The sequence below is a fragment of the Polypterus senegalus genome, chromosome 1 (assembly GCF_016835505.1).
Source record: "Polypterus senegalus isolate Bchr_013 chromosome 1, ASM1683550v1, whole genome shotgun sequence".
Classification (NCBI taxonomy): Eukaryota; Metazoa; Chordata; class Cladistia; order Polypteriformes; family Polypteridae; genus Polypterus; species Polypterus senegalus.
In genome coordinates, this window is record NC_053154.1 from 186,122,836 (window position 1) to 186,150,756 (window position 27,921).

The window sequence follows — 27,921 nt, forward strand, 5'->3', positions numbered from 1 at the left end:
ATAAAAAATATAAACACTTTTAAATTTCATGTGGCATATTTAATTGCATCAAACTGGTATATTTTTTCAGGCTTTTCACTGTAATATAAATATCCTATAATGAAATTGCCAAATTAAAGATATTAATGAAGAAATATGAATATTCACAGAGAAATTAGGTATGGCCTAATGTTCTGGATTTGCATTACACCAGACTGCAGACATAGACTTTGACTCCTAAAGTCCCCAGGAAGCAAAAATGTACACATGCAATAGGGGACTCTGCTACATTGTGCTTGTTTCACATGCTTCAATTAAATTCAATGCATTTTGCTCAACTGAATACATTGAAAATGTATATTGTACACACCCATAGATAAGCCTAGGTCACATTTACAAAGAGAATACAGTTAAAATGAGAAAACACATATTAGTCAGTAAAGTGCAAAGACAACAAATTGGTCACAAAAGTAACATGCTATTACTGGCCTTTTATCAATCTGTCTTCTACCTTGACTGAGATAAAGCCTAGAGCCAAAGGATGCTAACCAAAGTGCCAGCAAGAGTCATTTAGGGTAGAAATCAAGAGACCACTGTAAATTAAAATAGTAGAATAGAATAGATGATTGAGCAACATCCAGTCTAGCCCAGATAAAAGCTCGACAAGCTATAAGTGAGATAGGTTAGAATAAGCGAAGCGGCACTTCAGCAAAGGTTTAGGTGACAACATGCAGATTAAAAAAAAAAAAAAAGATTAAACTTTACATTTAATCTTTTTGGAGTACAGAATAAACAAATGTTATTAACTGGGAGGAATGATGCCAACCTCAACAATGTCCTGTCACTTTTTAACTCAGTATGAAGTGTTATTTTAACTGAATTTGCATGCAACTTCATTACATGTTATCTTTGACACCAGTTTGTCATTTTATAACACGTTATAACACTACATGCTGTTTTTTGTCTTAACGTTTTGGAAAATTAAGAAAGTTTTCTAAATATGTAGAATACTTTAAAATAAACCATGCACATATTTCTAATACTATAGGTGTGACTATTACAATGCATTTTTCACAGTTCATTATACAGCCCACTTAATTCAAAAATGCTGCAGCAATGATAATTGATAGAGCTACTAAATACAATTACATAACTCCTGTTCTTAAGGCTTTACGCTGACTTTCAGTTAAGCTTGGACTGATTTCAAAATATAAAGCCTTACATTTCCAAGATTCCGCTTACCTATCTGAAGTTGGATTAAAATTTCACCGTGCTGGCCTACTAAGCATTCCAAGGATTAACAAAATAACATTGGGAGGTCGAGCTTTTAGCTACAGTCCCCACAGCTGCTGAATTACCTGCCTGCTTATATAAGAGATGCCTCTTTGGCCTCAGTTTTTTAAACCAGGTTGAAGACTCATTGCTTTGGGCTAACATACCCTGACTAGAGCTGCTGATTATCGTTGCATATTGCATTGCTGTTTGTTAGCCATTAGTACAAAATGTAAATATTAACAATAATTATGAACTGACCTTCCTCTATTCTGCTTGTCTTCTCAGTTTTCTGTGATGACATTCCTTCCAGGCTGTAATTCTGCTCATGGCAAATACATCTGAGATACTGGGAGCCTTGAAATTAATTGATGGATGATAGAAATTTGATCTTTTATTACACTGCTCAGCACAAACTTGTACTGAAAAATGTGCAGAAGGGCACAATCACCTAGCTGGCCTAGGTCTCCAGAACTCTGACTGCGTCTAACATTTTCTATAACTCTGTATTATAACTGATAGTAAATCCATTCCCAGCCCTGAAGGCATATTTTCTCTAGCAAAGTTACTGACTGAAATTTTTGTTTTCCTCTCCTCGATGATATAAAAAAAGTGGACATATGTTGTTAAGATTTTTTCACAGTCTGAAGTTGCATAGTTTTACTATGTGAAATCAAGGCAAAACTAAGCTTTTTATTAAGTGATCAAGTACTATATATTCTGGACATATAATGCTTTTAATATATTTTTTTCTTAAACTCCTATTTTTCCCCAAATAAATCCATGAACACTGTTTTAGAAGAGTAAATAAACACAATGTATTTACTCAAGACATACATAGACACCTTGCTTAATTTGTGTTAAGCTCCCTGAAGTCCACAGTGGCTTTGGGAGTAAGGTTGAGACTAACTACAGCAGCAAATCCTGGACAGGAGATCAGCCTATCCTCTGGCCTACTCACACATCATACAGATTAATTTTTAATGTTAAACTGTTAGCTTTCTCATTTTAAAAAGAAAGAAAGAAAGAAAGAAAGAAAGAAAGAAAGAAAGAAAGAAAGAAAGAAAGAAAGAAAGAAAGAAAGAAAAATCTTTTTTAACAAAACCATTGATTAATATTATTTGGCTGGCTAGTGGGTCAGAGGCTATCGTGTGTATTTCAAAGTTACAGAGTTGAAATTAAAAGACTGTTTCAGGTCTATTGGAGGCTATGAATGACTGATCTAAAATCCAAGAGTGTACAGAACTCATCCAAACAACAATGGGCCCAAATCAGAAATCAAATATGGATTGGAAGCCGACCCATCACTGGGAACCCTAAACACACACCCACATGCCTTCACACTATGCAGATGTATGTTTGCCAATTAACCTAACATAGTTGACTTAGGGAAGAATTTGGGATGCCAAAAGAAAATCCACTTGATTATGGGGAACATAATAAAGATATTACACAGGCAGGAAATGTGTAAGACGCAGTGCTAGCCATGAAGGCACCGTGCTCTGCAATCTCAAAAGCATGTTAATATAATTACCCTTGTTTTCATGCAACTCTCTTTTCACAGGCTGCAATGTGTCCTTTATGTGAGGTTATGGGCAGGCAAACTAATGCCTAACCAATACAGAGTCAGTAAGTGCTATGTGAAATTGAAATCTGTTAAAAAGTCCAATAATGTAATGTATAATTCACTGCACCATAGCTTTGTTGATGAAACATTACGAAAGAGCTTTCAAAATGCATGATGAAAAGCAGAGCAAGCATTGCATCAGCTTTACTAAGCTAAGAAAGATTTATTTTATTCAGATTACAAAGACAGTTAAGTTTGATTAAATTTGGTTAATTAAGGGAACAATAACTCTGGCTGTCTCCATGTAATGTGCTTTGTTATTGAGTGGAAGCAGTAGGAGGCAATTTTCTTGCTGACAGCTGGTATATTTCCCTGACTTCCAGTTAACCTGGACACACAATTCACAAGGCAAAATTTTCTCCACTCATAGAATAATATACGCTTTGAATGCTAGCAAGGCATTTGTGTCAGTTGGGCTTTTAAAAGCTTGAATTAGTAACTTTATGTTTGATGTCAAACACAAACGTTTTAGCAAAAAACCTCCAATGACATACAGTAAACAAAGAGCTTCTAAAAACTAAATCCACTAATTTGAATTTAACATAAACATGGACTGAATAAATTGCTTTATTAGGAGCTCTAATAATAGTAAAAAGTGACAGGCTACCATTTGTACTAAAGAATATTTTTAATAAAATGTATTACTGCAGTGGTTACTATTTTAGTCTTCAGCTTTGGCTTGGGAGGTATGGATGCATTCTGTAAAAATACTGTCTGTTCTGCTTGTTCTCTTGTGTATGTTTTGTTCAAACGTCACTCTTCACTGAGTACAGGCTTTTTGAAAGTGTCTTTCAGTCTTAGTTCCAGAAACAAGGATTAAAATTCCTGGAGTATATCTCAAAATATGTTCCTGTACATTTTAAGATACATGCAATACATTTTGAGGTATCTCAAATGCATCTCAAGATTTCTCAATTTACATTTTCAGATATCTCGAAATAACTGTTTATATTTCAAGAAATCTCAAATCCATTTTGAGATATTAGAAATTTACCTTGATCTCAAAATCATTTCCTGCAAAATTGAAATGTGTCTCAAAATAAGCAGGAAATTATTTTGCGATATCTGGAAACTTATTTGAGATCCTATAAATTATATTGTAGATATCTAAAAATGATATGATGTCATATATCCTGAGGTAAGTTCATGTTGTTTTAAAGATATCTTTTTGAAATACATTTTGAGATATGTGAAATGGAAATGTATTTCAGATATTTAGCATTAGTCAATATGAAGGTATTTGAAATACACTTTAAGATATCTCGATTACATTTCCAGATATTTTAAAATAACTAGGAGGCTCTGTCCCCTGCTTTCTTCGATCGGCAACCCCCAGGTTTGGTTATCCGGAGATACAATTTAAAGAGATTGTTATTTTCATTTCATTCATTTTCATTCTTTTTTTTTTTCTTGAAATTTGCCAGTAAAAAAGCTGTAGTGAATGAGTTATTCTCCCCACCTTGTCTTGCTGCGTGAGCTGCATGTCACGCTGAGTGACGATTATTTAAAAGCCAATTGAGCAGCTGTCCTTTTATCTCACTTCTTTGTCTCACAGGACGTTAAAGTGTCTCTGAAAATTTATTTGTAAGTAGGGTGTGTCATGCAAGTAGTCCCGCAGGACTTTAAAGTGTCTTCTGAGAAGATCATGCCTCGTCTCCCTCCCAAATTTTTTTTTATAATAGAGAGATTACACTTTAGTGATACTGGAGGAAATCACTCAGTTCAAGATTTTACAACTGGGTGTATTGTGAAATAATAAAGGATTAAGTACAGTAACATATACTGTACTTATATTATATATTTAAATAAATATAGAGTAAAATAAACAAGAATTTAAACCATGTGTACAACTTGAAGAATGTTTAATCTAAAACTAAACACATTAGTCAAATGAATTAAACAAGTTGCATAGATAGACAGATTGGTAGAGTGATGGGTCAATCCTCTGTCCACGTCAACTTGTACAGATCTAGTTATACAATATATGCATATGTTTGTGTGTGTTCATTTCTTTCTCTTCATCATCCAATATGTGCTTTGGTAGAGGAAACAAGCTGTCACTTATCTTAACTTATAAGTTTCATTGAATGTGTGTGTGCGTCACTGCCCTTGCATGTGCCTCCATTTGTGCAGAGATGTAAATAAAAATTTAAATAAATCATGTACCTGGAAAACAACTCTTACAAACTTGTGACTAATGGAACATATCTATACTAATAAAAGGCAAAGCCCTCACTGACTGACTCACTCACTCACTCATCACTAATTCTCCAACTTCCTGTGTAGGTAGAAGGCTGAAATCTGGCAGGCTCATAACTGAATCCTACTTACGTACATATATAAGGTCATAGCCTGCAGCTCGGTCGCAGTGTGAGGCAGAGTTGCGTCCCCCATCACCATGCCTCCCACGTAGTTGGCTGCCTGCCTATATTGCGTCCCCCATAACAACGCCTCCCATGTAATTGAGTGCCTGCCCATATAAGGCCACGGAGAGTTTTGGGGGGGAGGTGGGGCTGTGTGTTGGCATCAGCTGGTGTAGGCCACATGGTGCCGGCACTGCCTGCGCCCCAACCACAAAATGCACCTTATCAGCACACACCAACACTACATTAGAGCAGGCGGAGGGAGACTAGAGGTCTTATTACACCTCTGTTCTCAGTTAGCTGACCGGGGCTGGAGGCTAGGAGTGGGAGCTGGCCGTCTGCCTGTGGTCTGGAGTGGTGGGTTGCTTTGCTCTGCTGGGATGGGGTGCCTGCTCACTATTACCCCGCTATGAACGGGCTAACTCTGACGTCCAGGAATGGCTGTACCTCAGGCACGCAGCACCGGACCAGAGTTAGGTAGGGTGTGTGTGGGGAGTGTGAATGGGTGTCTGGCGTACATCCTTGTAAGTCTTGGGTTGTATGTGTATGTGAGAGCATGAGGGAGGGAGTGTATGACTGTGTTTGTGTGTGACTGTATATGTCAGGTGGGGTTTTGGACCTCTCTCCTGGGACATCTGGCAATACTTCACATCCTTCCCTACTCTCCCTCCTTAGATCTGTCTGGTCGCTCGGATCCTCGTGATTGGTTCCTGGGCTATGTGGACTTAGGTGTAAGTACGTACTAGTCTGTTATTAGCCTGTAAAAATATGGAGTAATAAACAGTTTAAACCATGTGTACAACTTGAAGAATGTTTAATCTGAAAACTAAACACTTAGTCAATATTAACAAGTTGCATAGATAGACGATTGGTAGGGATGGGTCAATCCCTGTCCCGTCCTAGGTTCAGATCTGGTTATACAATATATCATATGTTGTGTGTGATATCTTCTCTCATCATCCAATATGTGCTTGGTGGGAAACAAGCTTCACTTATCTTAACTATAAGTTTCATTGAATGTGTACTGCACTGCCCTTGCATGTGCCCCATTTGTACAGAGATGTAAATAAAATTTAAATAAATCATGTACCTGGAAACACTCAACTGTGTGACTAATGGAACTATCTATATAATATAAGGCAAGCCGGGTTGTATGTGTATGTGAGAGCATGAGGGAGGGAGTGTATGACTGTGTTTGTGTGTGACTGTATATGTCAGGTGGGGTTTTGGACCTCCCTCCTGGGACATCTGGCAATACTACAACATCTTTGCCTACCCTCCCCTGCCTTAAGCATCTGTCTGGTCGCTCCCGTGGCTGCCTGGTGGGATCTGGTTCCCTGGGCTCTGCTGGATCCTCGGCGGGTGGGTCGCCTCGGGTCCCGGCTGCTGGTTTCGGGCCCGGCCACTCGGGGAGAGCTGCTGCGGGCGGCCTGAGGGCTTGCCGCTGATATCTCCCGGACTCTGCCGGCTGCTGGTTGTGACCCCGGGTGATCCTCTGCCTCGGGTGGGGGTTGGGGCTTCTCTGGTGACGGCCCTCCTGGGGTCTCCGCTCTGGGGTGACCTCTGGATCTCTGGGCTTGGAACTTCCTCCATCTTCCAGACGTTTTGGGGCAGGTCTGTGGCCCTTCACACTCACTATTGGATGCTCCTATAGAGAAACCTTACACATACAAGCGTGCACACACACAGGTGCTCACATGGTGATTTCATAAGTATGACTTGGACATCTTCAGCACATGATCTAAGGTTGTGGTGGCCTTAAATGCCTCAGTAATAATTACTGTATGATTGTCAGCAAACATTTTATATATCTTCATGTAGCTGATGCAGCAATGTTTTTGTCTTGTGGTTTGTTTGTTTCCCCTCTCTTTCTGCAGGTCTAGAAGCGGATTCTGGTTCATTTATTGTTTATTCTATACTGAAACCCCCCTCCCCTTTACCTCCATCTCTTCCTTCTCTCTTCTTTTTTCTTTCACTTTTGTCTCCGTGTCCGGTTCGAATCTTAAAACATCTAAAAATATTTTAATAAAGTTTTGGTATCAGGCGTGACGCCAGCAGAAGCTGTAACGCTCCACCTGAGAGAAAAACTGTAAGGCTAGTCGCCAGCATTCAGACATCAATTCTGATTGCTTCACAGCCGAACAGGACACGTAAAAAAAAAAAAAAAAAAATAAAAAAAAAAAAAAAAAAAGGCCGTCCGTCAGCAGCAATCCAATAGACACGCTGCCGCTAAATATTCGCAGGCAAATCAAAAAGTTAATACCGGGAATGCCTGTTAAACATCTTAGATTCACGAGTAGCGATTTGGGTGGTGAGATGTCTATCGAGGTGATCACAGTAATATTTATATGTCATTGAAATGTATTATTATCAGGCATGGTTTAGGCACCTATGTCATCAGGAAGGCACCAGAAAAAGGGACGTCAAGGTTACTATTATGAAAGTTAATTTAGAGCACGCATGCCGTGAATGTAAGAGCTGTAATAAATAAAGTTCCCCTGCATTCTTTGAAAGAAAGTCTCGCTATCATTTCATTTTTCATAATTTGTGAAAACAAGACATGATGTCAGAATAGAGGACAGTCATGGATTTTGTTGGAGTTCCCTCGCCACGAATTGACTGGGATTCTCTTACCCTGCCGGTAGAATGTAAAAAGTTCCGACAGCACGTGGAGCTCATGTTTTCTGGCCCGCTAAAAGGCGAGAGTGAGAATGGCAGCTACCTGCTCCTGTGGACTGGGGAAAAAGGAAGAGACATTTTTAACACATGGACTCTCACCCAGGAGGAAGCCAAGGTACTGAAAACTTATTATGAATGTTTTGAGGCGTTTGTCATGCCTAAGACGAATACGATATTCGCGAGATACAAGTTTAATGAGAAGACGCAGAGTATAAACGAGACTTTTGATCACTTTGTAACAGAGTTAAAATTGCTGGTGAAGGACTGTGCTTATGCAAACAAAGATGAGATGGTCAGGGATAGAACAGTGTTTGGCACAAACTCAGCGAAAGTGCGACAGAAACTTTTAAGTGCCGGGTCTGAGCTAACATTAAATAAAGTCGTGGACATCGCAAGATCGCATGAGATAGCACAACCACAGCTGAGAACCTTTGATGCATGTACTCCAAGCGGCTCACGTGAACTGACTGTGAACGCAGTATGCAGACAACAAGCAAGAGCTCCAAAGAGTGCTGAATAAAAAACGCATTACACAATTGAGAAGGCAGCAAAAGAGTATGAAGCGAGTGACACATACATATTCATAAGTGCAGCTACTGCGGAAACAAAGCACACGGTGAAAAAAGTCAATGTCCAGCTAAAGGAAGACAGTGTAAAAAATGTGGTAAATTGAACCACTTTGCTAAAGTTTGCAGGACTAGGAAAGGTAAACCTGTGCATGCAGTGTGTGATGTCTCAGATAAAGAGGAAGACGAGCTGTTTATTGATGCAGTAAGAAAGGAACAACCCTCTGAAGCTGAATAAGCCTTTGTAGACATATAAATAGGAAAGCAAGGTGTAAAGCTTAAGTTTAAATTAACCTGCCGCTAAATATTCACAGGCAAATCCACAACTTAATACCGGGAATGCCTGTTAAACATCTCAGATTCACAAGTACCGATTTGGGTAGTGAACACTTCAGTAAATGAAACCTGTTATTTTACAATGGTTGACAAACACGGAATATAACTTGAACACAACACATCCTCCAAATATGAACCTGATTGAAAGAAATAATGATAATCAAATCCTTGACAACAGCAACACTCATAACAGTCACAAAACAATTACATTGATAAGATTACATGTTACGTTATTTTTAAAATGTTTCCTTTTCTTTTTTATAATTTCTTTTACACACTACGTACTTCTCCGCTGCAAAGCGTGGGTATTTTGCTAATTGTAAAAATAATAGTTAAACTATTAGCAGTTATTGCTGGACATAGGTCAAACTGTTTTTGAAGTTTATGGAGATAAGTTCTGGAGCAAACTGGACCAATAATAATATATCTGGTGCCTGTAACAAAACAGAGTACAGCTTGTCTGTAGAAGATACATGGCATTTTTCAGAAGTTATCAATGGGCACAGATCCCCGTGTTCAGGTCGGATACCTCTTTGCTAGAATGTAGTCCTCCAGGAGCTCTACACAACACAAAAAATGCTTAACTTTCTGATGAAAATTGTTACTTTAAGATGTGACCATCAATTTCAGTTTTCCACATAAACATACATGCACACATACAGACAACCATATTAAGATCAACTTTTCTTGATATTTCGAACATCATAGAATCAGAAACTTAGCTTAACTCGATTGTGAAATTTTGACCCCATCACCAAACTTCCAATTACACGGAAGCAATATCTCACAATAATTTCCTTCTTATTTTTTTATGATGCAGGTGGCACAGTGGTAGCGCTGCTGCCTTGCAGTAAGGAGATCATGGGTTCATGTCCCTGGTCTTCCTTGTGTAGTGATTGCTTTGAGTAGTGAGAAAAGTACTATATAAATGTAAAGAATTATTATTATTCAAAACTGTAAGTAATCTTAAAATAGGCAGAAAGTCCCAATGAAAACAAAAGCAAATTTGGTGGAAGTCATTTAAAGATATCTTAAATTTCATTTCAAATATCTTCAAATGTTTACAGGCATACTTTAAGATATCTCAAAATACATATGAACTTATTTCAAAGTATCTTGAATTGCATTTCATATGTCTTGAAATACATCCAAGATATATTTAAAGGAACAGTTTGTCATTTCAAAATATCTTTTGAGATATAACAATTCAGACATTTTACAGTCATAGGAAAACGTTTGGGAACCCCTCTTAATTCTTTGGATTTTTGTTTATCATTGGCTGAGCTTTCAAAGTAGCAACTTCCTTTTAATATATGACATGCCTTATGGAAACAGTAGTATTTCAGCAGTGACATTAAGTTTATTGGATTAATAGAAAATATGCAATATGCATCACAACAAAATTAGACAGGTGCATAAATTTGGGCACCCCAACAGAGATATTACATCAATACTTAGTTGAGCCTCCTTTTGCAAATATAACAGCCTCTAGACACCTCCTATAGCCTTTGATGAGTGTCTGGATTCTGGAAGGAGGTATTTTTGACCATTCTTCCATACAAAATCTCTCCAGTTCAGTTAAATTTGATGGCTGCTGAACATGGACAGCCTGCTACCGTCTTTCCTTTCACACACATTTCCTCAACATACATGTCCAATAATAATAGTAAACTGGCAGGTGCCTTGTCTCCCATTACATGAGCTTGTCTGCCGCCACTCAGTTGCACTGGCACACGTTACACTCGGGGGCAACTGCAATGGAGAATACCCACAATGTACGCCTTCAGAAGTAGAATAAATTGACTGTATAAGTAGAACATTTCAGATAAATGATGAGTTTTGTTAATCATAAACAATGCAACATAACTATTATATGTGTTGTTATTTTTTTTATTCTCACCAAACATTACATATATATATGGGATATGAACATGGGTAATATGTTTATAATCATTCTCATTAAAATACACTGTCAAAATATATTAATAAGCAAAATGAGACACATTGGCCTTTTGGAAATATAAAAAAACATGTACGCTGTCATTTAGAACAGAATGCAATGTTAATGTCACGCACTCTCCTCTGACACGATTTCCCTAAAAAAAAGAAACAGCACAGTCCATGCAAACTCATAACCTCATTTATTTTTGACCTTAATATTTAATTGTCAATATCAAATAAATAAAGTCATTTTAAGAAGATGACAAGTCTGCTATAGTCAGTTCAATTAATGCTCCTCTTAAAAAGGTTGCATATACAGAATATAAAACAGAATCTCAATGATGCGGAACTCCCGAATAGTAACGAATAATATGTGACACTGAAAAATTATAATTCCTAATAACGGGAATAAGTAAAAACTACAACTTCCTAAAACAGACACTGTAAATGTAGGCATTTCAATAAATAATTTAGGAGGCTTGTGTGTGCATTTCAATATTTAAGAACTAGGTAGGCCACCTGTTGTACTATAAACAGTAGCTCAAGCAACACTTAACAGTAAATAGTCTAACAGGACAATGACTGACTGTACAAAGAGTCAAACTGTCATTCTGCATGTTTAGAAGGCGCTGATTGGCTGAAACTTTTATAGCGAATTGTCCCAAGTTGGAAGTGCCATATAGCGATCAGAAAAAAAAAAGACACATTTCAGCATGCTGGACAGTAGTTTGTTTTTCTACAGTACAAATTCAGTAGAGCGGCACGGTGGTGCAGTGGTAGCGCTGCTGCCTCGCAGTTAGGAGACCAGGGTTCGCTTCCCGTGTCTGCCGCGTCCCGTGTCTGCGTGGGTTTCCTCCGGGTACTCCGGTTTCCTCCCACAGTCCAAAGACATGCCGGTTAGGTGGATTGGCGATTCTAAATTGTGCTTGGTGTGTGGGTGTGTGTGTCCTGCGGTGGGTTGGCGCCCTGCCCGGGATTGGTTCCTGCCTTGCGCCCTGTGATGGCTGGAATTGGCTCCAGCAGACCCCCGTGACCCTGTGTTCGGATTCGACGGGTTGGAAAATGGATGGACAAATTCAGTACGACACCAGGGTCTCCAAACACACAAATGTTAAGCTTATTATGTTTTACAGTGAAACTCTACATACACAATATAATTAGGGACGTGTACCCCCGGCTGACTACGGTGGCCCAACCTTCCCTCGATAGCTTGATTCGCTCACTATCTGTCCAAGTTGGAAATTTTTGTTAAATGGAGGAATTGAAATAAAAACTTTTCAAAAGAGGAGGATCAACGACGCAAACCCCTAGTGTTATTACTGAGAGACAGTTGCAATACCATTGAGCCACCTAATCAGGATAATTAACAAGCTCTGCACAACTGAACTACTATTACGGTTCTTACTGCAGCGGATGTAGACATATGTTGTTTGACATATGCACGTTAAATTGGTTTAATTGACACGAGAGTATCATTGTTGTATTCTCCTAATGAAGACGAAATAATTATATTTATAGATATATACAATATGACGTATGGTTTTGAAGAAAATAAAACGTTGCATAAAAAGGTTGCACGAATTACCTAATCTTTTTATATATATAAAGTTGATATATGACAATATATCTTTGCCATTATGTATCAGACAAAGGAAATCACAGCAATCCACAATAACAATAATGAATATTCAGCAACTACCTAAATTGTCGTTTCAGGCCGTCACTTAACTATATCAACTGAACAATTACAAAACTTTAACTAGAGTGTTTAGTCAGATAGACTCTCAAAAATATAGAGGTCAATGCCTTTGAGTGCATTGAGGCTTCGCAAAGCCTCCTTTAATTGCTCATGTCCGCTCAGTGCTTCGACCACCTTGACGATTCAATAACCAGTGTGCATGTCTGCTCGGTGCTCCGAACTGCGTGTCATGATGCAATCCCAGTGCACATGTCTGGTCGATGCTTTGAACCACATGTCAACCCAATACGCATGTCTGCTCTGTGCTAAAAAAAAGAGCGTGTCATGATGCAACTCCAGTGCGCATGTCTGCTCGATGCTTCAAACCGCATGTCAACCCAGTATGCATGTCTGCTTGGTACTTCGAAGTGTGTGTCATGATGCAATCCCAGTGCCCATGTCTGCTCAGTGATTTGAATCATTATTCATCGAGCTCCCGTTTGAAGCACATATGGCATCATCAGAATTGAAAAACTCAACAGAACTGCCAGGTGAAATGAATGTTTGTGGATTATCAATACATTTTAAATGACTGTAATCGATAATAATAATAGTGGCAAAAAATAAAACTATAAATTATACATCATACAAATACCGACTTGTTGAATGCATAATGCTGCAAAGAAGAGCTTTAGTAATATGGGTGACGACACCTCTCTCACTATAATACTCTCATAAATATCCATTCTTCGCTTCGTACAATGTTTTCATGCAACACTGAACATACGTCATATAGTATACATCTATATATAATTGTTTTCATCTTTATTACATACATAACAAAACAAATTATTTGAGTGACAATTTCAATTGTTGTTTAGGGGTTATTGATGGTGGGTTTAGCGGTTTAAAGTTTTAAATATTAAATTAATCAGGTGGAATGTGTTCTTACTTTGAGTGTTGGGGGGAGGAGGGCTACACGGTAATTGTGTTAGTGACTGAGATTGCGCCTCATATGTGTTTTAGGAAATGGTTTAGTATTGCACTGTGCCGTGATTAAGACAACTTTTTACTGATTGCCTATCCAGACCTTGAACAATGTGTTCACGAGGGAGGGATGCTGCTGGTAAAGCCAAACAGATCTCTTATGCTATCCTTCCACAGTATCTCTCAAAATTATTTAGTTCAAATTGGTTATAAAGATTTCACTCCTGGTCGTTTTTTTTTATTATTAATTTTGATGAGTCTTTAATTTGGATCAAACTCGGGTTTGCACTACGCTCAGAATTTGGAAAAGCAACCACCTTAGTCAGCTGAGCCACTGATGATGTCTTTTCTTTGTAGCGAACTTGTTACTTTTGTGCTCCACAAAATATTGTAAAGTATTAATAAATAAAATACCTCTGTACTTGGTCGAATAATAACATTTGTGATTTAAGGATTTCACCTTTTCTTTCTCAAACGTACTTAGCTATATCATGGCAAAGTACAGGGATAAACCTTTATTTTCTGTCTGCTCCTTTTTAATTAAGTCAGAACAAAAAAAAACATTTAAGGCTATTAAATGTGATCTCAAAAAAAGATGAGGGTTAATTATAATACTAATAACAGGAGCGATAATAATGATACAGTGCAAAGGTGAATATTAATTGAGCCGGGGATCCAAGAGTAAGGCGTCTTATTTTAAATATTGCTATCGTATAGTACATTCTGCCTGTCACCATTAGTTATATATATATATATATATATATTAGACATCAGATACTAAAAGCTGCAGACGAACCCTTCTCTTCGTTGCCAGTCTGTAGCAGCAAAAAAGTAAAAGCAACAAGAGTTTTAACAGACGTCATTGAAGTGGATTATGAGTTTGTGTAACGTTAATGAAGATGGCCAGGAGGTGTCACTGAGTGAGTGAATGTCAAATGCTTCGAAACTTTGATAAGATTTTTAACATAATTGCTTCATGAGGCTTCACTCCGCCCATCACTAGCTTTTTGTAGCCTTCCCCTAAACCATGATACTGAACAATCTTTGTTTTCAGGGGCCTCATGTATAAATGGTGCATATGCACAAAAATGTTGCGTAAGAACGTTTGCACGTTCAAATCACAATGTATAAAACTTAAACTTGCCGTAAAGCCACGCACATTTCCATGGTAGCTCATACCATGTCATACCAACTTCTCTGCTCGGTTTTGCAGACTGGCGGCACCCAGCGTCAAAGCAATGCTACTGTTCCTGTGTGGTTATCCTTTCTTTTTTAGATCCACATCCCTGACGCGGCTTTATAAATACACTGAAATTAACCGCATATTGTTTATTAGTTTAATGCATCTGATTGTAATTAAACTGTAACAATATAATGGTCAACAGAATGGTCAAACTATTCCAAATACCATAACTGCTTTAGCGTTGTTACGCTCACTGTACCTTAGATCCCACATCGGATCATTTTTTTCCATATTATTCTCACTGCACTACTCAGAGTATTTATATCACTGTATCTGAGTGTGAATCACAGCTGTACAGCAGCTGATCGGAAAGAGAATTATCCATATACAGCATCAAGCAAATGCTGCCTCTGCCATGCTGTCTATTGAACTGCTCTCATATGACAAATGCTTCATATCCTTTCCTGCCATTCATGGGTTGTTCCTACCTCGCGCTGTATTCTTGCTGGGCTTGCACGACACTAGAAGGATAGATGGATAGAATAATTAAACATGTACTACGAAGATATTTCAATGTTCCTTAAAAGTTTTGAAGAATCTGCGTTCTAAGCTTACAGATGGCTTAATGTCTATTACAGAGCTGATTGTGTGGCGATTGGGTATTTGGACAAAGAAAAGTAAGGACAGGAATTGGGGGTTAGTATGTTTTAAAGAGGCAGTAATGCTTCAATAAAGAATTTCATCGAAGGTAGCACACGGCGCAGCAAGCATCTTGCATGAGACAGGAACAATCACTGTGCCACCATGCTTTAATTCCTATCATCATGAAAATTATATCACGTATACATCTCAGGATTTTAATTATTCAGAAAGCTGTAATATCACAAATGTAATGGATTCTGTGTCCTGTTGGAGGAAGAGAAAGTGATTCACACACATAGAGCACATAGAAGATCAAATACAAAATAAAGCATTTAAAGTGCTACTTTAGTTATGATGGGATTAAGAAACTAGTAAATTAAATGATTTTAAGATTAAGTTTATGATGTTCTAGTTTAATGACAAAATAAACTACGTGATGTGATCTTTGGCCGGCTTGTCATCCCAGCCAATACCCCCAGGCCGCCAGATGGAGCCCTCCCTGCAGTATGGGAGTGCCCCGAAGACCAGCAGGGAGTCATGGACTATGTAGTTTTTATACAAGACCCTGCTGGATACCACAGGGGCCGCAAGAGGGAGCTGCAGGGAGGACTGAAGATTTATTTGTGTCCTATAACCCGGAAGTGCGTCAGAGGAAGAGAGACGTGCTTCCGGGGTGAAGAAAAGGACTTGTGCCTGACCCGGAAGTGATAGTGAATCACATGGACAGGGGATTGGGAAACATTTCCGGGTTGGGTACTATAAAAGGAGTATGGAAGCTCCCAGAAGGCGAGCTGAGCTGGGTGGAAGGGTGGCAACGCATCTGGGAGTTGGAGGATTGTTTATTTGTGATTGAGCATTGTGATTTATGAGTATTGTGGAGAAGAGGGAGCTTTGTGCACTGTGGCAATTTAATAAAGTCACTTATTGGACTTTTACCTGGTGTCTGGAGTCGTGGACAGGGGTTCAAGGGAGCAATTGCGCCCCCTATCTGTCTCAGTGGCGTAGTCGGCAGGATACTCCAGCGTCTATTGCGGAGGACCTGAACGTAAATTTTCTGTGGACAGCTAACCCTGAGAAGACAACGGTGTCAGGACTCACCACAGCATCACCAGAACCTGAAATTTCCAAGTCCGGAATGGGGAAGAAGAAGGTTAAGCAATGCGACAACGCCAGCGGGAGAGCCTTGTGTGCAATGGCCGACGCTTGGGTGAGTCATGGAGCCTTAAAAGTCCAGAGAAACCTCCAGGGACCAACGATCGCTCTGAGGTATATGCTGGGAACGTTATTGAGAATCCATTTAAAATAACTCAATTTGTTCTGTGCATGTACCTCAGAGATGATCACCTGGAGGCTCCGCGGGGAAAAGAAGACTGCCGCGAAGACGATGGCACGCTCCTGTCTAAGCCAGAACACCTGGGAAAAGACTTCCGCATGACGGTTGCCGACGAGGGACACGGCAACAAACCTGGTGCTTTCTGGGAAGGAGGAGGTCCACATCCTGCTGTTTGCACCTTCGAGCACGAAGTAATGGACTTGGACTTTCCAAAGGGGAAGGGGGAGGCGAGCAGAGCAACGCTCAACCCGTGAGAAGGTAAGGAGGGTCGGGAAATGGCTGATTGGGATGTCAAAAAAATAATAAAGACAGACCGCAGTTCACCGAACGAGACGACCCGGCCCTCGACCTCAAAGAACTCCAAATCCCAGCAGCCACCGCAAGACCCGTCAGAACACGTGCCAGAAGCGAGTGTGCTCATTGGCTCGCAGCTGGCAGGTAAGACAAACGAGGAAGTGTGTCTTCTGCTGGCGGAAGTAAATAATCTTATTGATTTACGGGAACTCGAAAGGCAAATCGAGCCTGTAGTGAGTTTTTTACAGGTCCTGACGGCCATAGAAAAGATCATCGGGGAATTGGGAGCTGCAGCCAAAGCGCCGTTGGAGAAGGTGAGGAGTTACATGCGGCGATTTGGGGAAGAGCCTCCCGTATTTCATGATTCAACGGTACAGGTAAGCGAAACTCGTACCGTATATAAAGTAATAGGGACGCAGTGTAATCCGGGCCCGCTTTTAATAAATAGCGGGTGACAGTACACGTTGTGCCCTACAAAAGAGGCCTAATCGTTAACCGAGTGGTCGGGGGAAGGGCCGATCAATCCGGGGCAGCGGGACAGTGCTGACTCCAGGAGCAAGGTGGCCCTAAAGACGTCGCCACCGGTAGTTTATAAATCAAAAGGGGTGCAGACAGTAAGAGGGCTCTCTTTATTCAATAGAGAGACCTAGACTGTGGACAAACCCCAGATTAAACAGGAGATCTCTAAAATACAACAGAGGTCTCCTGACAAAGAGGAAAGGGGCCATAAAAGTGCAAAGGTTCAAGGGAGCGATAGTGCCCCCTATCTCTCACAGTGATTAAAGTGAAAATTTAGAGATTAAAGTTGACATTTCATGCTTTTTCCCCACTGTGTGCCTTTTTATTTCTCTGTACCCTAATAAGCTTTCATATGATACTCAGACGGTGGGCTATGACTCGCCTTTTCACGGCGACTTTGATATCTGACAGCTTCTTTTTTATTTTGGGCACTGTGCGACTTTATGAACGTGAGCTTTCGAGTTTCTCTGACACGCTATGTCACTCAATCAACTTCCTTTTGTTGTTTATACCACCAACAAATAGTACATTTTTCTATTTTCCCTCTTGCTTTTGCCATTGCCTTTTCACAGAAGGCTGAGCTTAAGGGTTATTTATATTGATTTGCATATTCAAAAAGGCATAATTGTGGGAGGAGTGGGGGCGGGACAGCAGGTGCGTGCATGTGCGTTACTTTTCACGCTGATCAGAATTTATGTAGCAGAAGAATGTGGAAGTTGGCGAACGCACAGATTTATGCATCTGGATTTTTCTGTGTGTATGCATATTCCGGCTTTTGTGCTTATGCCATGTTACAGTGTGAGTTCTACGCACGGCGTTAAACATGAGACCCCAGATCTGTTGAGAGCTGCTTTGAGGATCCCATGCTGTCACTCTTCAGTGGAGAATCAAAGGGAATCACAACTTGCAATTGACCACCTTAAATACCTTTTCTCATGATTGGACACACCTGTCTATGAAGTTCAAGGCTTAACGAGCTAATCCAGCCAATTTGGTGTTGCAAATAATCAGTATTGAGCAGTTACATACATTCAAAGCAGCAAAATTACAAGGGTACCCAGATTTTTGCACAGCCAGTTTTTCACATTTGATTTAATTTTATACAACTAAATACAGCTTCACTAAAAATCTTTGTTCGGAAAATGCCCCAGTACTCAGATGTTCCTAGGAAATTAAAGACATTCCACTGTTATCTTTTTTGTTGAAAGTACAGTAAATTATTATGCAGGCTGAGAGGGGTTCCCAAATGTTTTCATATGTATATATCTAAAATTTATTTTTAGACATCCAAAATGCATTTCCAGATATCTTAAAAATACCTGGATTGATTTAGAGGTATTTTTTTCCTTTTATGAATTACTTTTTCCCAGAGGGCCAGGTCTCTTGATTTTACTTGTTTAGTAAGGATTTACTTTGTGCCACATTTATCAACAGGCAGCTTAATAATCTAGTAATGAGTTCTGCTTCCTGATGAATTTAGGTTCAGTTTCCGGCAACATTACTGTCTGTATGTTTGTTTTTCTCTCTGTTAGTGTGGATTTTCATTTCCTACCACATGCCAAATACATGCAATCTAGGTAACTTTATAATATGTCAAGTGTGACTTAAGTACATGCTTATATTAATGGACATCTTACACATAGTTGGTTCCAGCATTGCACACGATGCTGCTGGAATTCAGCATTCTCATAATCCAGTCATGGAATAAACAGATTAAACATATGGATGAAGGTGTGAACATGTTCCAGTATAGTTTCCATCCATCCATTATCCAACCTGCTATATCCTAACTACAGGGTCACAGTGGTCTGCTGAAGCCAATCCCAGCCAACACAGGGCGCAAGGCAGGAAACAAACCCTGGGCAAAACGCCAGCCCACTGCAGGACGCGCACACACACACACACCCACACACCAAGCACACACAATTTTGGATTGCCAATAGGGACAATTTTGGATTGCCAATGCACCTAACCTGCATGTCTTTGGACTGTGGGAGGAAACCGGAGTACCTGGAGGAAACCCACGCAGACACGAGGAGAACATGCAAACTCCATGCAGAGAGGACCCTGGAAGTGAACCCGAGTCTCCAAATCAAGGAAGCGAACCCGGGTCTCCAAATCAAGAATGATGTCATACAAAATATAAACATTACAAGAAAAGAAGACAGAAACAGAACATCCTCCCCAGCACCCATCACCCTGCTCTGCACTGCCAATACTTGCTTAGCTTAATAAGAGGGCAAATGGAACAAGTCTTCTGTGAACAGACAAGTTTGCAATAAAAATCCCAATTAATAAACTTCAGTTGATCTTCTTTAGCTGCACAAGTGAAGGGGGTTGAAATTCATAATCTACACCAGGCATGGAACTAATTTTGCACCGTGGGAGTCCTGTGGGGACATGCTGTGAAGAGAGAGTCGCACCCAAGAAAAGAGAATCAGGTTTGACAATAAGATCCACAAAAGAGAGTAAAAGGAAAAAGCCAGATGAACCACATGATATGTTCCCCCTGCATATAACATTGCACAATGGGCTGCCACTTCAGTATACAAGGTCTAGTCACACCATTGATCCATACATCATATAATTTCAGCAAACTAAGCTTAAACAAATTGAGAGAAAAGGTATCAGGGATTTCTAGCAGGGGGCCAAGACACATTTTCAGGTGATCATACCCAATGTGAATATCATCTGCTGAAAAAACAAAACAGAGAGATTTATCCTTGATTTGATGGAAAAAGTTTGTGGCTAATATTTTGAGAATTTAGAAACTGTCTTTTCTTTAGGAAAATGAGCATATACAGTACATGCGTGGTAATTTGTTGATACCCTTCAGTAATTTTAACCTTGTGCTCTTATACAGGTTTGTGGTGCGTAGTATATGCTGTTAAAAAAGTTCATGAACAACAGCAAAAAATGTATTATTTCAGAATGTATGAAGAAGACTGAAGTATAAAAAGTGACAAATTTCATTAAAACTGTTTATTATTTTATTGATAATAAAATAGAGACAACATAAAATAAATAAGCAGATTTCATAATATTGTACATTACAACAATTACATTATCAATGTCTCACTCTATTATTACATAAATAAGAAAATTTGAAAACATAACAGAATTCAATTATGTACAAAAGACATTTACATTGTATCTGTCTTAAACAGAAGAGATGTATATTAAGCTTTAGCATAAAATAATGAATTAACAATATTTTAACTTCATAGCTTACTGTGAGATAACTGAATATTATGCATTATGTAGTAATCCACTGTCTTATATTAATAAAGATACAGCCAATGGATTAGACATTGCACTTGCCGTCCTAGGAGGAATACTGGCTTAGCTTTAGAGTGGACATTCAGATTTAAAATCTTCCTTTAAGGCTGGAATTTTTTTCCACAAGCAATTGGAGTTGTATCTGAGACAATAATCATAATGCAATACATTACTGCATTTAAAATTTTTTTTTGCATATATCTTTTTATTCTCTAAACTGAATTTCTTCATTATGAGACGGCAGATGTCTGTACCATTTGAACTACAGTACGTGCAAAATAGGAACTGCTTTTGGATAGAACACCACTCCAGCACAGAGCACATTCACACCTAACCAAGTCACCCTCAGGCAATACCCTAACAAACACACACGCTTGGAAATGGTGGAAATGAAAGCACCCAGAACAACCCACAGAAACATGGGAAGAATAGGCAAACTGCTCATAGCAAGAAAACCCTAAATCTACTGTAGGTCCCTCTACTTCTGTGAGGCTATGGTGCTATCTGCTAAACATATATTACATTACACATACTCCTAAAGTGCTTTATGAATTACTTGATTTTAATGTTTAAAATATTTTCTAATTAAAGGTTACTTTTACAGTAGACCTTTCACCCATAACATCCTATACATATGGTATGGAGTTAAGGGTTTTTGCTGCAGACTGAAAATACCCCTCATTTGTTATTAAGGCTACATTAATTCTATATATATATATATTTTTTTTTTTTTACATAATGCTAGAAGGTTGACTTGTGGAAAATGAATATGATTGTTTCTTCTCTGTAGATACAGAATTCTGGGTTGCCATGTGCATCTTTTCTTTATCTGTTGACATAGATGCAGAATTCTGTGTTGTCATGTGCAGCTTTTCTTTATCTGTTGATATAGATGCAGAATTCTGTGTTGTCATGTGTAGCTTTTCTTTTTCATTCAGGTATTTGATGATATTCTGAACCCAGCTCTGTTTTGGGTCAAAACAAAAAGTCCTGTTTTTTAGTGTAACAAACCTAAAAATGGAGAAAAAAGAAATATTAGTGTCAAACTATTATAATAAAACAATGTCCTTATAATTAATAAACACTGCTTTAAATGATATTTTTAAAAATCTAGTTCAAGAACTAAATCTCTATTTGGGTTCATGAACTTCATATATGGGAAGACTACTAAGTCTATAAACATTTATCAATCCATTCATGTTCCGTCTTGCTTCTTCAGTTTGGGGTTACGGAGTAATGGAACCTATACCAGCAGCACTGGGTGCAAAGCAAATACTAACTCATGACAGAATGCCAGTTAGTTGCTAGGGATGCTCACTCAGGCATGTACAGTCACTCATATAGTGCCAATTCAATGATGTCAATTAGTGTCACATGCCTTTGGGATTTTGGAGGAAAACCCAAATGCATGGGGGAAAAAAACACTTACTCCAAACAACAAGAATACTCTGACTGGATTTCAAGCCACAGAACTTAGCAAAACAAGGCAAAATCATTTATGAATAAGTTCACTTTCCCCTCGATGACTGGACCTATCACCCTGTCATTTGTGTGTGTGTATAACAGATAAATATGTATGCATGGCAGGCAGTGCATTGTTAAAGTTAGAAACATCACACAACATTTTAGTGTATAAAACCACAAGTGTTTTCAGTGTATTTAGTCAGCTTACCTGCATTATTTAATAAATAATTTCTATATAAACTGTGGCTTTATATTGATAAATTATAAAAATGGATTTATTTTATATTAAAGAGTTTTGTGGCAAAGGATTATTTTACTTACACAACAGCATGACGAGGGCACAGAGAATTACTTTCATTGTAATATCGGGCTATTAGTTTTCGAGAAAGAATTCCACTGGAGAATTTCATGCAACAGGTATTAGATGATCCTGTAGAGCACAAGAGAGTAAGAATGAATACATGTGCAGTAAAATAATTGTCACTTCAGATCTTTTCAAACCAGAAAGCAAGCAAACCTTAATTAGGAGAGCTACATAAAAACATTAAAATGGTAGATTTAAACTACTTCTGAAGTTTTAATAATTTACATCAATTATCTTTTCATTGTTTTTCTGCTTCTTCTTGTCCCAGTTTTGCAAAGCAGGAGGTTATCAAGGCAAGACATGAACCCACCCTGGATAATTTATTAGTGTTTTAGACAGCAGAATACTATTCGTTACAACATGTATTAAAAAGAAAACACAGCAAATACAAAAATCACTGAAAGACACAACTTGAAACTACTTGAAATAAGAGAGCAAGTTTACCTGCAAAAGCTGTGCTGCTTACAATCAATGCACTAATGCATAAAGACACAAAGAGAAGCATCTTCATTATGAAGCAACTGATTCTGAATCTTCACCAAAGTTGTTTCACCATTCATTGTGTCTCTTTTAAATAATCTACTTTGCCCACGTTACAACGGAAAGCCATGTAAAAATGGAAACTATTTGTAATGTTTCCTCCCACAAGCCCCCCATGCTTGAAGAATTTACAGGGGGAGGTATTGTATAACCACACTATGAAGGGAGAGCTAGGGAAATAACAGTCTGAGTGCATTGAGGTTCAGAAAATGTAAAAAATTTTACCTTGCAGTAGACAGAGAAAAAAAGTCTGAATTGCTTCTCTGTGGTTAAATGCCTGTTAAAACCAACTCCATTTATTATAAGTAGAAACTTTTTTATATGTATATTCCTGTGTAATATATAATGCAAATTAAATTTAATATTAATATAGAATAAATGACCAAAGTATTTCTCTGCAGAAATAACATTTCCCTCTGAAACTTGTATTTTTTCAATATCTTCTATTCTATTACTCAAATTGCTCTTACTTGAAAACTGTTTTGAAAAATCTTCCAAGTCATTAATTGAAATCTGAAATCTATAGCATCCTCTTGATACAGTACTCTTGATGTGGATCTTATTCAAATTCATCTGTTTTCATACCAGTCTAGTCCAATTGAGGAATAGGGTGATTGGAACCTTGGTGCACTGTGCACAAGGCCAACACCTCACAAAACTGCAAGCATAAAATATCTGAACACCACCTGCAGACTCACAGTAAACATGTGCAGAAGTGAAGAGAAAAAGCACGCACTGCACAGACAGAGAGCAGAACAGAATTCAAACCCAGTCTTCTAGTTCTGTGAAACAATATGAGTGACAACACTGACAGCATGTTCTTCAGCTGTCTGACATATATGTTGTTTATTAACAGTTGATAATTTGAGTTTCTACTACCACCTGGTTGTTACACATCACTGAAAGTAACTGCAACATTTTGAAGTAATTTATCATCACACTGTTCTCGCTATTTACTTGTAAATTATTTGGAAACAAGTCAAAGTTTTCATTAAGAGAGATGCTACAATGTTTATAGGCTCTGCTAGTTTTTTGGATTCAATTTCAATATAGCCACTGTTGGTGTGGAGTATGTGCATTATGCTACATAGCATTTAGATGAACCACTGCGAATCACAGCATACCAACCCCTTCATCATAACTGTTATCTCACGACCCAATTGATTAATAGTGATGAGTATAAAGATTCACTGAAAATTAGATTCTCCATGAAGCTCAGAATGTTTCTTCACAAATAATTAGCAAAATATATATATATATATATATATATATATATATATATATATATATATATATATATATATATATATATATATATATATATATATATATATATATATATATATATATATATATATATATATATATATATATATATATATATATATATATATATATATATATATATATATATATATCAACAGAAGTGAGAAAATCCTCAAGTAAGATAAAAAGTTTATTAGGTAACAGTCTTTTGGTTGGTAGTGGTGCTCACTCTTTAGTAAGTTTTATTTCCCTAATTGCAAGATCACCTGTATAACACATTTTAGTGTCAGTTTTGCAAAACTGTATGTGAATTGAAACTTGCCTGATTCACCCTTCACTAATAATAACTTTAACAATGTTCCTTCTTCTTCTTCTTCTTCTTCTTCTTCTTTCGGTTTCTTTTTGGAACACTCCTGCACAGTTGATGTGGTCACTAAAAGGTGTACAGTGGAAAACAAATCCTTTAGCCTTAATCATGACCTTCTTCTTCTTCAACTATCAGCTGCCCCCATTAAGGGTTGCTACAGTGGATCATCTTTTTCCATATCTTACTTCCCTCTGCATCTTGCTCTTTTACACCAATCGCCTGCATGTCTCCTCTCACCACATCTATAAACCTTCTCTTAGGCCTTCTTCTTTTCCTCTTGCCTGGCAGCTCTATTCTTAACATTCTTTTCCCAATATATCCAGCATCTCTCCTCTGCACATGTCCAAAACAAAACACAATCTCACCTCTCTGACTTTGTCTCCCAACCGTCCAACCTGAGCCGACCCTGTAATGTACTCATTTCTAATACTGTCCATCCTCGTCACACCCAATGCAAATCTTAGCATGTTTAACTCTGCCACCACCAGCTCTGTCTCCATGCTTTTTGATCAGTCATCATCTCCAACTCATATAACAAAGCTGGTCTCACTACCATCCTGTAGATCTTCCCTTTCACTCTTGCTGATAACCGTCTGTCACAAATTACTCCTGACACTCTTCTCGACCGATTCCGCCCTGCCTGCACCCTCACCACTGTCACACTTCCCTTATACATATCCTGTGCAACTCTTACATACTTCTCTGCCACTCCCTACATACAATACCAGAACTTCTCTCGAGGCACCCTGTCATTTGCTTTCTCCAGGTCCACAAAGACACAATGCAATTCCTTCTGGCCTTCTCTATACTCCTCCACCAACATCCTCAGAACAAACATTTCATCTGTAGTGCTCTTTCCTGGCATGAAACCATACTGCTGCTCACTAATCATCACCTCCACTACTCTTTCCCATAACTTCATGCTGTGGCTCATGAATGTTATCCCCCTGTAGTTGCTACAGCTCTGTACACCCCCCTTATTTTAAAAATCAGTATCAGCACACTTCTTCTCCAATCTTCTGGCATCCTCTCACTTTCCAAGATTCCATTAAACAATCTGGTTAAAAGCTCCACTGCCATATCTTCTAAACACCTCCATGCTTCCACAGGTATGTCATCTAGACAAATGGCCTTTCCATTCTTCATCCTCTTCATAGCTGTCCTTATTTCCTCCTTGTTAATCAGTTGCACTTCCTGATTTACTATCTCCACATCATCCAACCTCTTCTCTCTCTCTCGTTCCCTTCATTCATCAGCCTCTCTATGTACTCTTTCCATCTTCTCAACACACCCGCCTCGCTTATGAATATGTTTCCATCTTTATCCTATCCTATTTATCACCCTAACCTCTTGCACATTCTTCCCAGCTCAATTCCTCTGTCTAGCCAATCAGTACAGGCCCTTTTCTCCTTTCTTAGTGTCCAACCTCTCATACAGCTCATCATACACCTTTTCTATGACCTTCGCCACGTCTCTCTTCACCTTGCTCCTTATCTCCTTGTGCTCTTGTCTACTTTCTGCATCTCTTGGACTATCCCACTTCTTTTTTGCCATCCTCTTTCTCTGTATACTCTCCTGTACTTACCCATGCCACCAACAGGTTTTCTTTTCCTCCTTCTTCTGTCCAGATGTCACGCCAAGCACCCTTCTTGCTGTCACCCTTACTACTTCTGCTGCAGTTGCCCAGCTGTCTGGTAACTCTTAATTGTCACCCAGTGCCTGTCTTATCTTTTCCTTAAACTCAAGCTTGCAGTCTTCCTTTTTCAATTTCCACCATCTGATCCTTGGCTCTGCCCTCACTCTGCTCCTCTTCTTGATCTCCAACGTCATCTTACAGACCACCATCCTATGTTGCCTAACTACACTTCCCCTGGTACCACTTTGCAGCCTTAATCTCCTTCAGATTGATTCTTCTGAATAGCATATAATGTACCTGCGTGCATCTTACTCCACTCTTGTACATCACCCTATGTTCCTCCCTCTTCTTAAAATATGTATTCACTACAGCCATGTCCATCCTTTTTTCAAAATCCACTATCATCTGACCTTCTTCATTCCTCTCCTTGACGCCATACCCACCCATCACCTCCCCATCTCCTCTGTTCCTTTCACCAATATGTCTATTGAAATCCGTTCCAATCACCACTTTCTGCCCCTTGGATACACTGTCCATCACTTTATCCAACTCACTCCAGAAATCTTCTTTCTTATCCATTGCACACCGAACTTGCAGGGCATATGCACTAACAACATTCATTATCATACCTCCATTTTCCAGCTTCATAATCATCAGTCTGTCTGACACTCTTTTTACCTCCAAAACACTCGACATACTGTTCCTTCAGAATAACCCCTACCCCATTTCTCCTCCTATCCACAACTTGATAGAACAATTTGAATCCTCCTTGCCTTACTTCCCTTCCATTTAGTTTTTTGCATGCACAATATATCAAGCTTGCTTCACTCCATCATATCGTCTGACTCTCTCCCCTTATCAGTCATACTACCAATATTCAAAGTTCCTATCCTCACTTCCACTCCCTTTACCTTCCTCCTCTCCTCTTTTCTCCAAACACATCTCCCTCTTCTTCTCCTTCTTTGGCCAACAGTAGCCTAATTTCTGCCAGGACCCTGTTAGCTAACAATACTGGTGGCAGTTGTTGTTATTAACCTGAACTCGACCAATCCAGTGTGGAAATCTGTATCATTGTCCACATGTTGATCTGGCAAAATTTTACACTGGTTGTCTTCCTTAACATAACCCTCCCCATTTATCCGGGTTTGGGACTGGCACAAAGAAACACACTGGTTTGTGCATTCCCTATGGCTGGGTTAACTTTTCCACTGTTTCTGAATCCTTCAAAGTAGTTATTTTTAGACATTTCCAAAAATAAAAATGTACCATATCTTCAATAAACTGTGTTCTTGGAACTCAAATTTTATTTACTTTATGAAAAGTTTTACTCTAAATGTCTGTCACAATGCTAAACAACTTTAAGTCATATTGTAAATTTTGTTGCAAATAATATCAATAATAATATAGAAAAACAGAGTTGGGTACAGTATACTGCCAAGAACAAAGATTCCTTTAAAGTAAATAAATGGAAAGTACACTACTAGTATTGTAGCTAAAATGGAGATCCAACTTGTCCAAAAGGACAAAAGAAAATGATCAATGAAACAAAGAGAAAATAGGGAGAAAACTTAGCGAAGGTCAAACTTAGAGTGTCTGAAACAAAAAA

The 27,921-nt window shown here is 38.6% G+C and overlaps 1 protein-coding gene across 1 annotated transcript; it reads right to left on the minus strand.

Annotated features, from left to right (window-relative positions):
* Window positions 1-20,375: 20,375 nt before the first annotated feature.
* Window positions 20,376-23,070, minus strand: LOC120518729 (C-C motif chemokine 2-like). The gene is made up of 3 exons (XM_039741668.1): window positions 22,951-23,070; window positions 22,464-22,572; window positions 20,376-21,689 (listed from the first exon to the last, which is right to left on the minus strand). The coding sequence occupies exons 1-3, from the start codon at window positions 23,015-23,017 to the stop codon at window positions 21,410-21,412; spliced, it is 456 nt and encodes a 151-aa protein (XP_039597602.1). The 5' UTR covers window positions 23,018-23,070; the 3' UTR covers window positions 20,376-21,409.
* Between the last annotated feature and the right edge of the window lie 4,851 nt (window positions 23,071-27,921).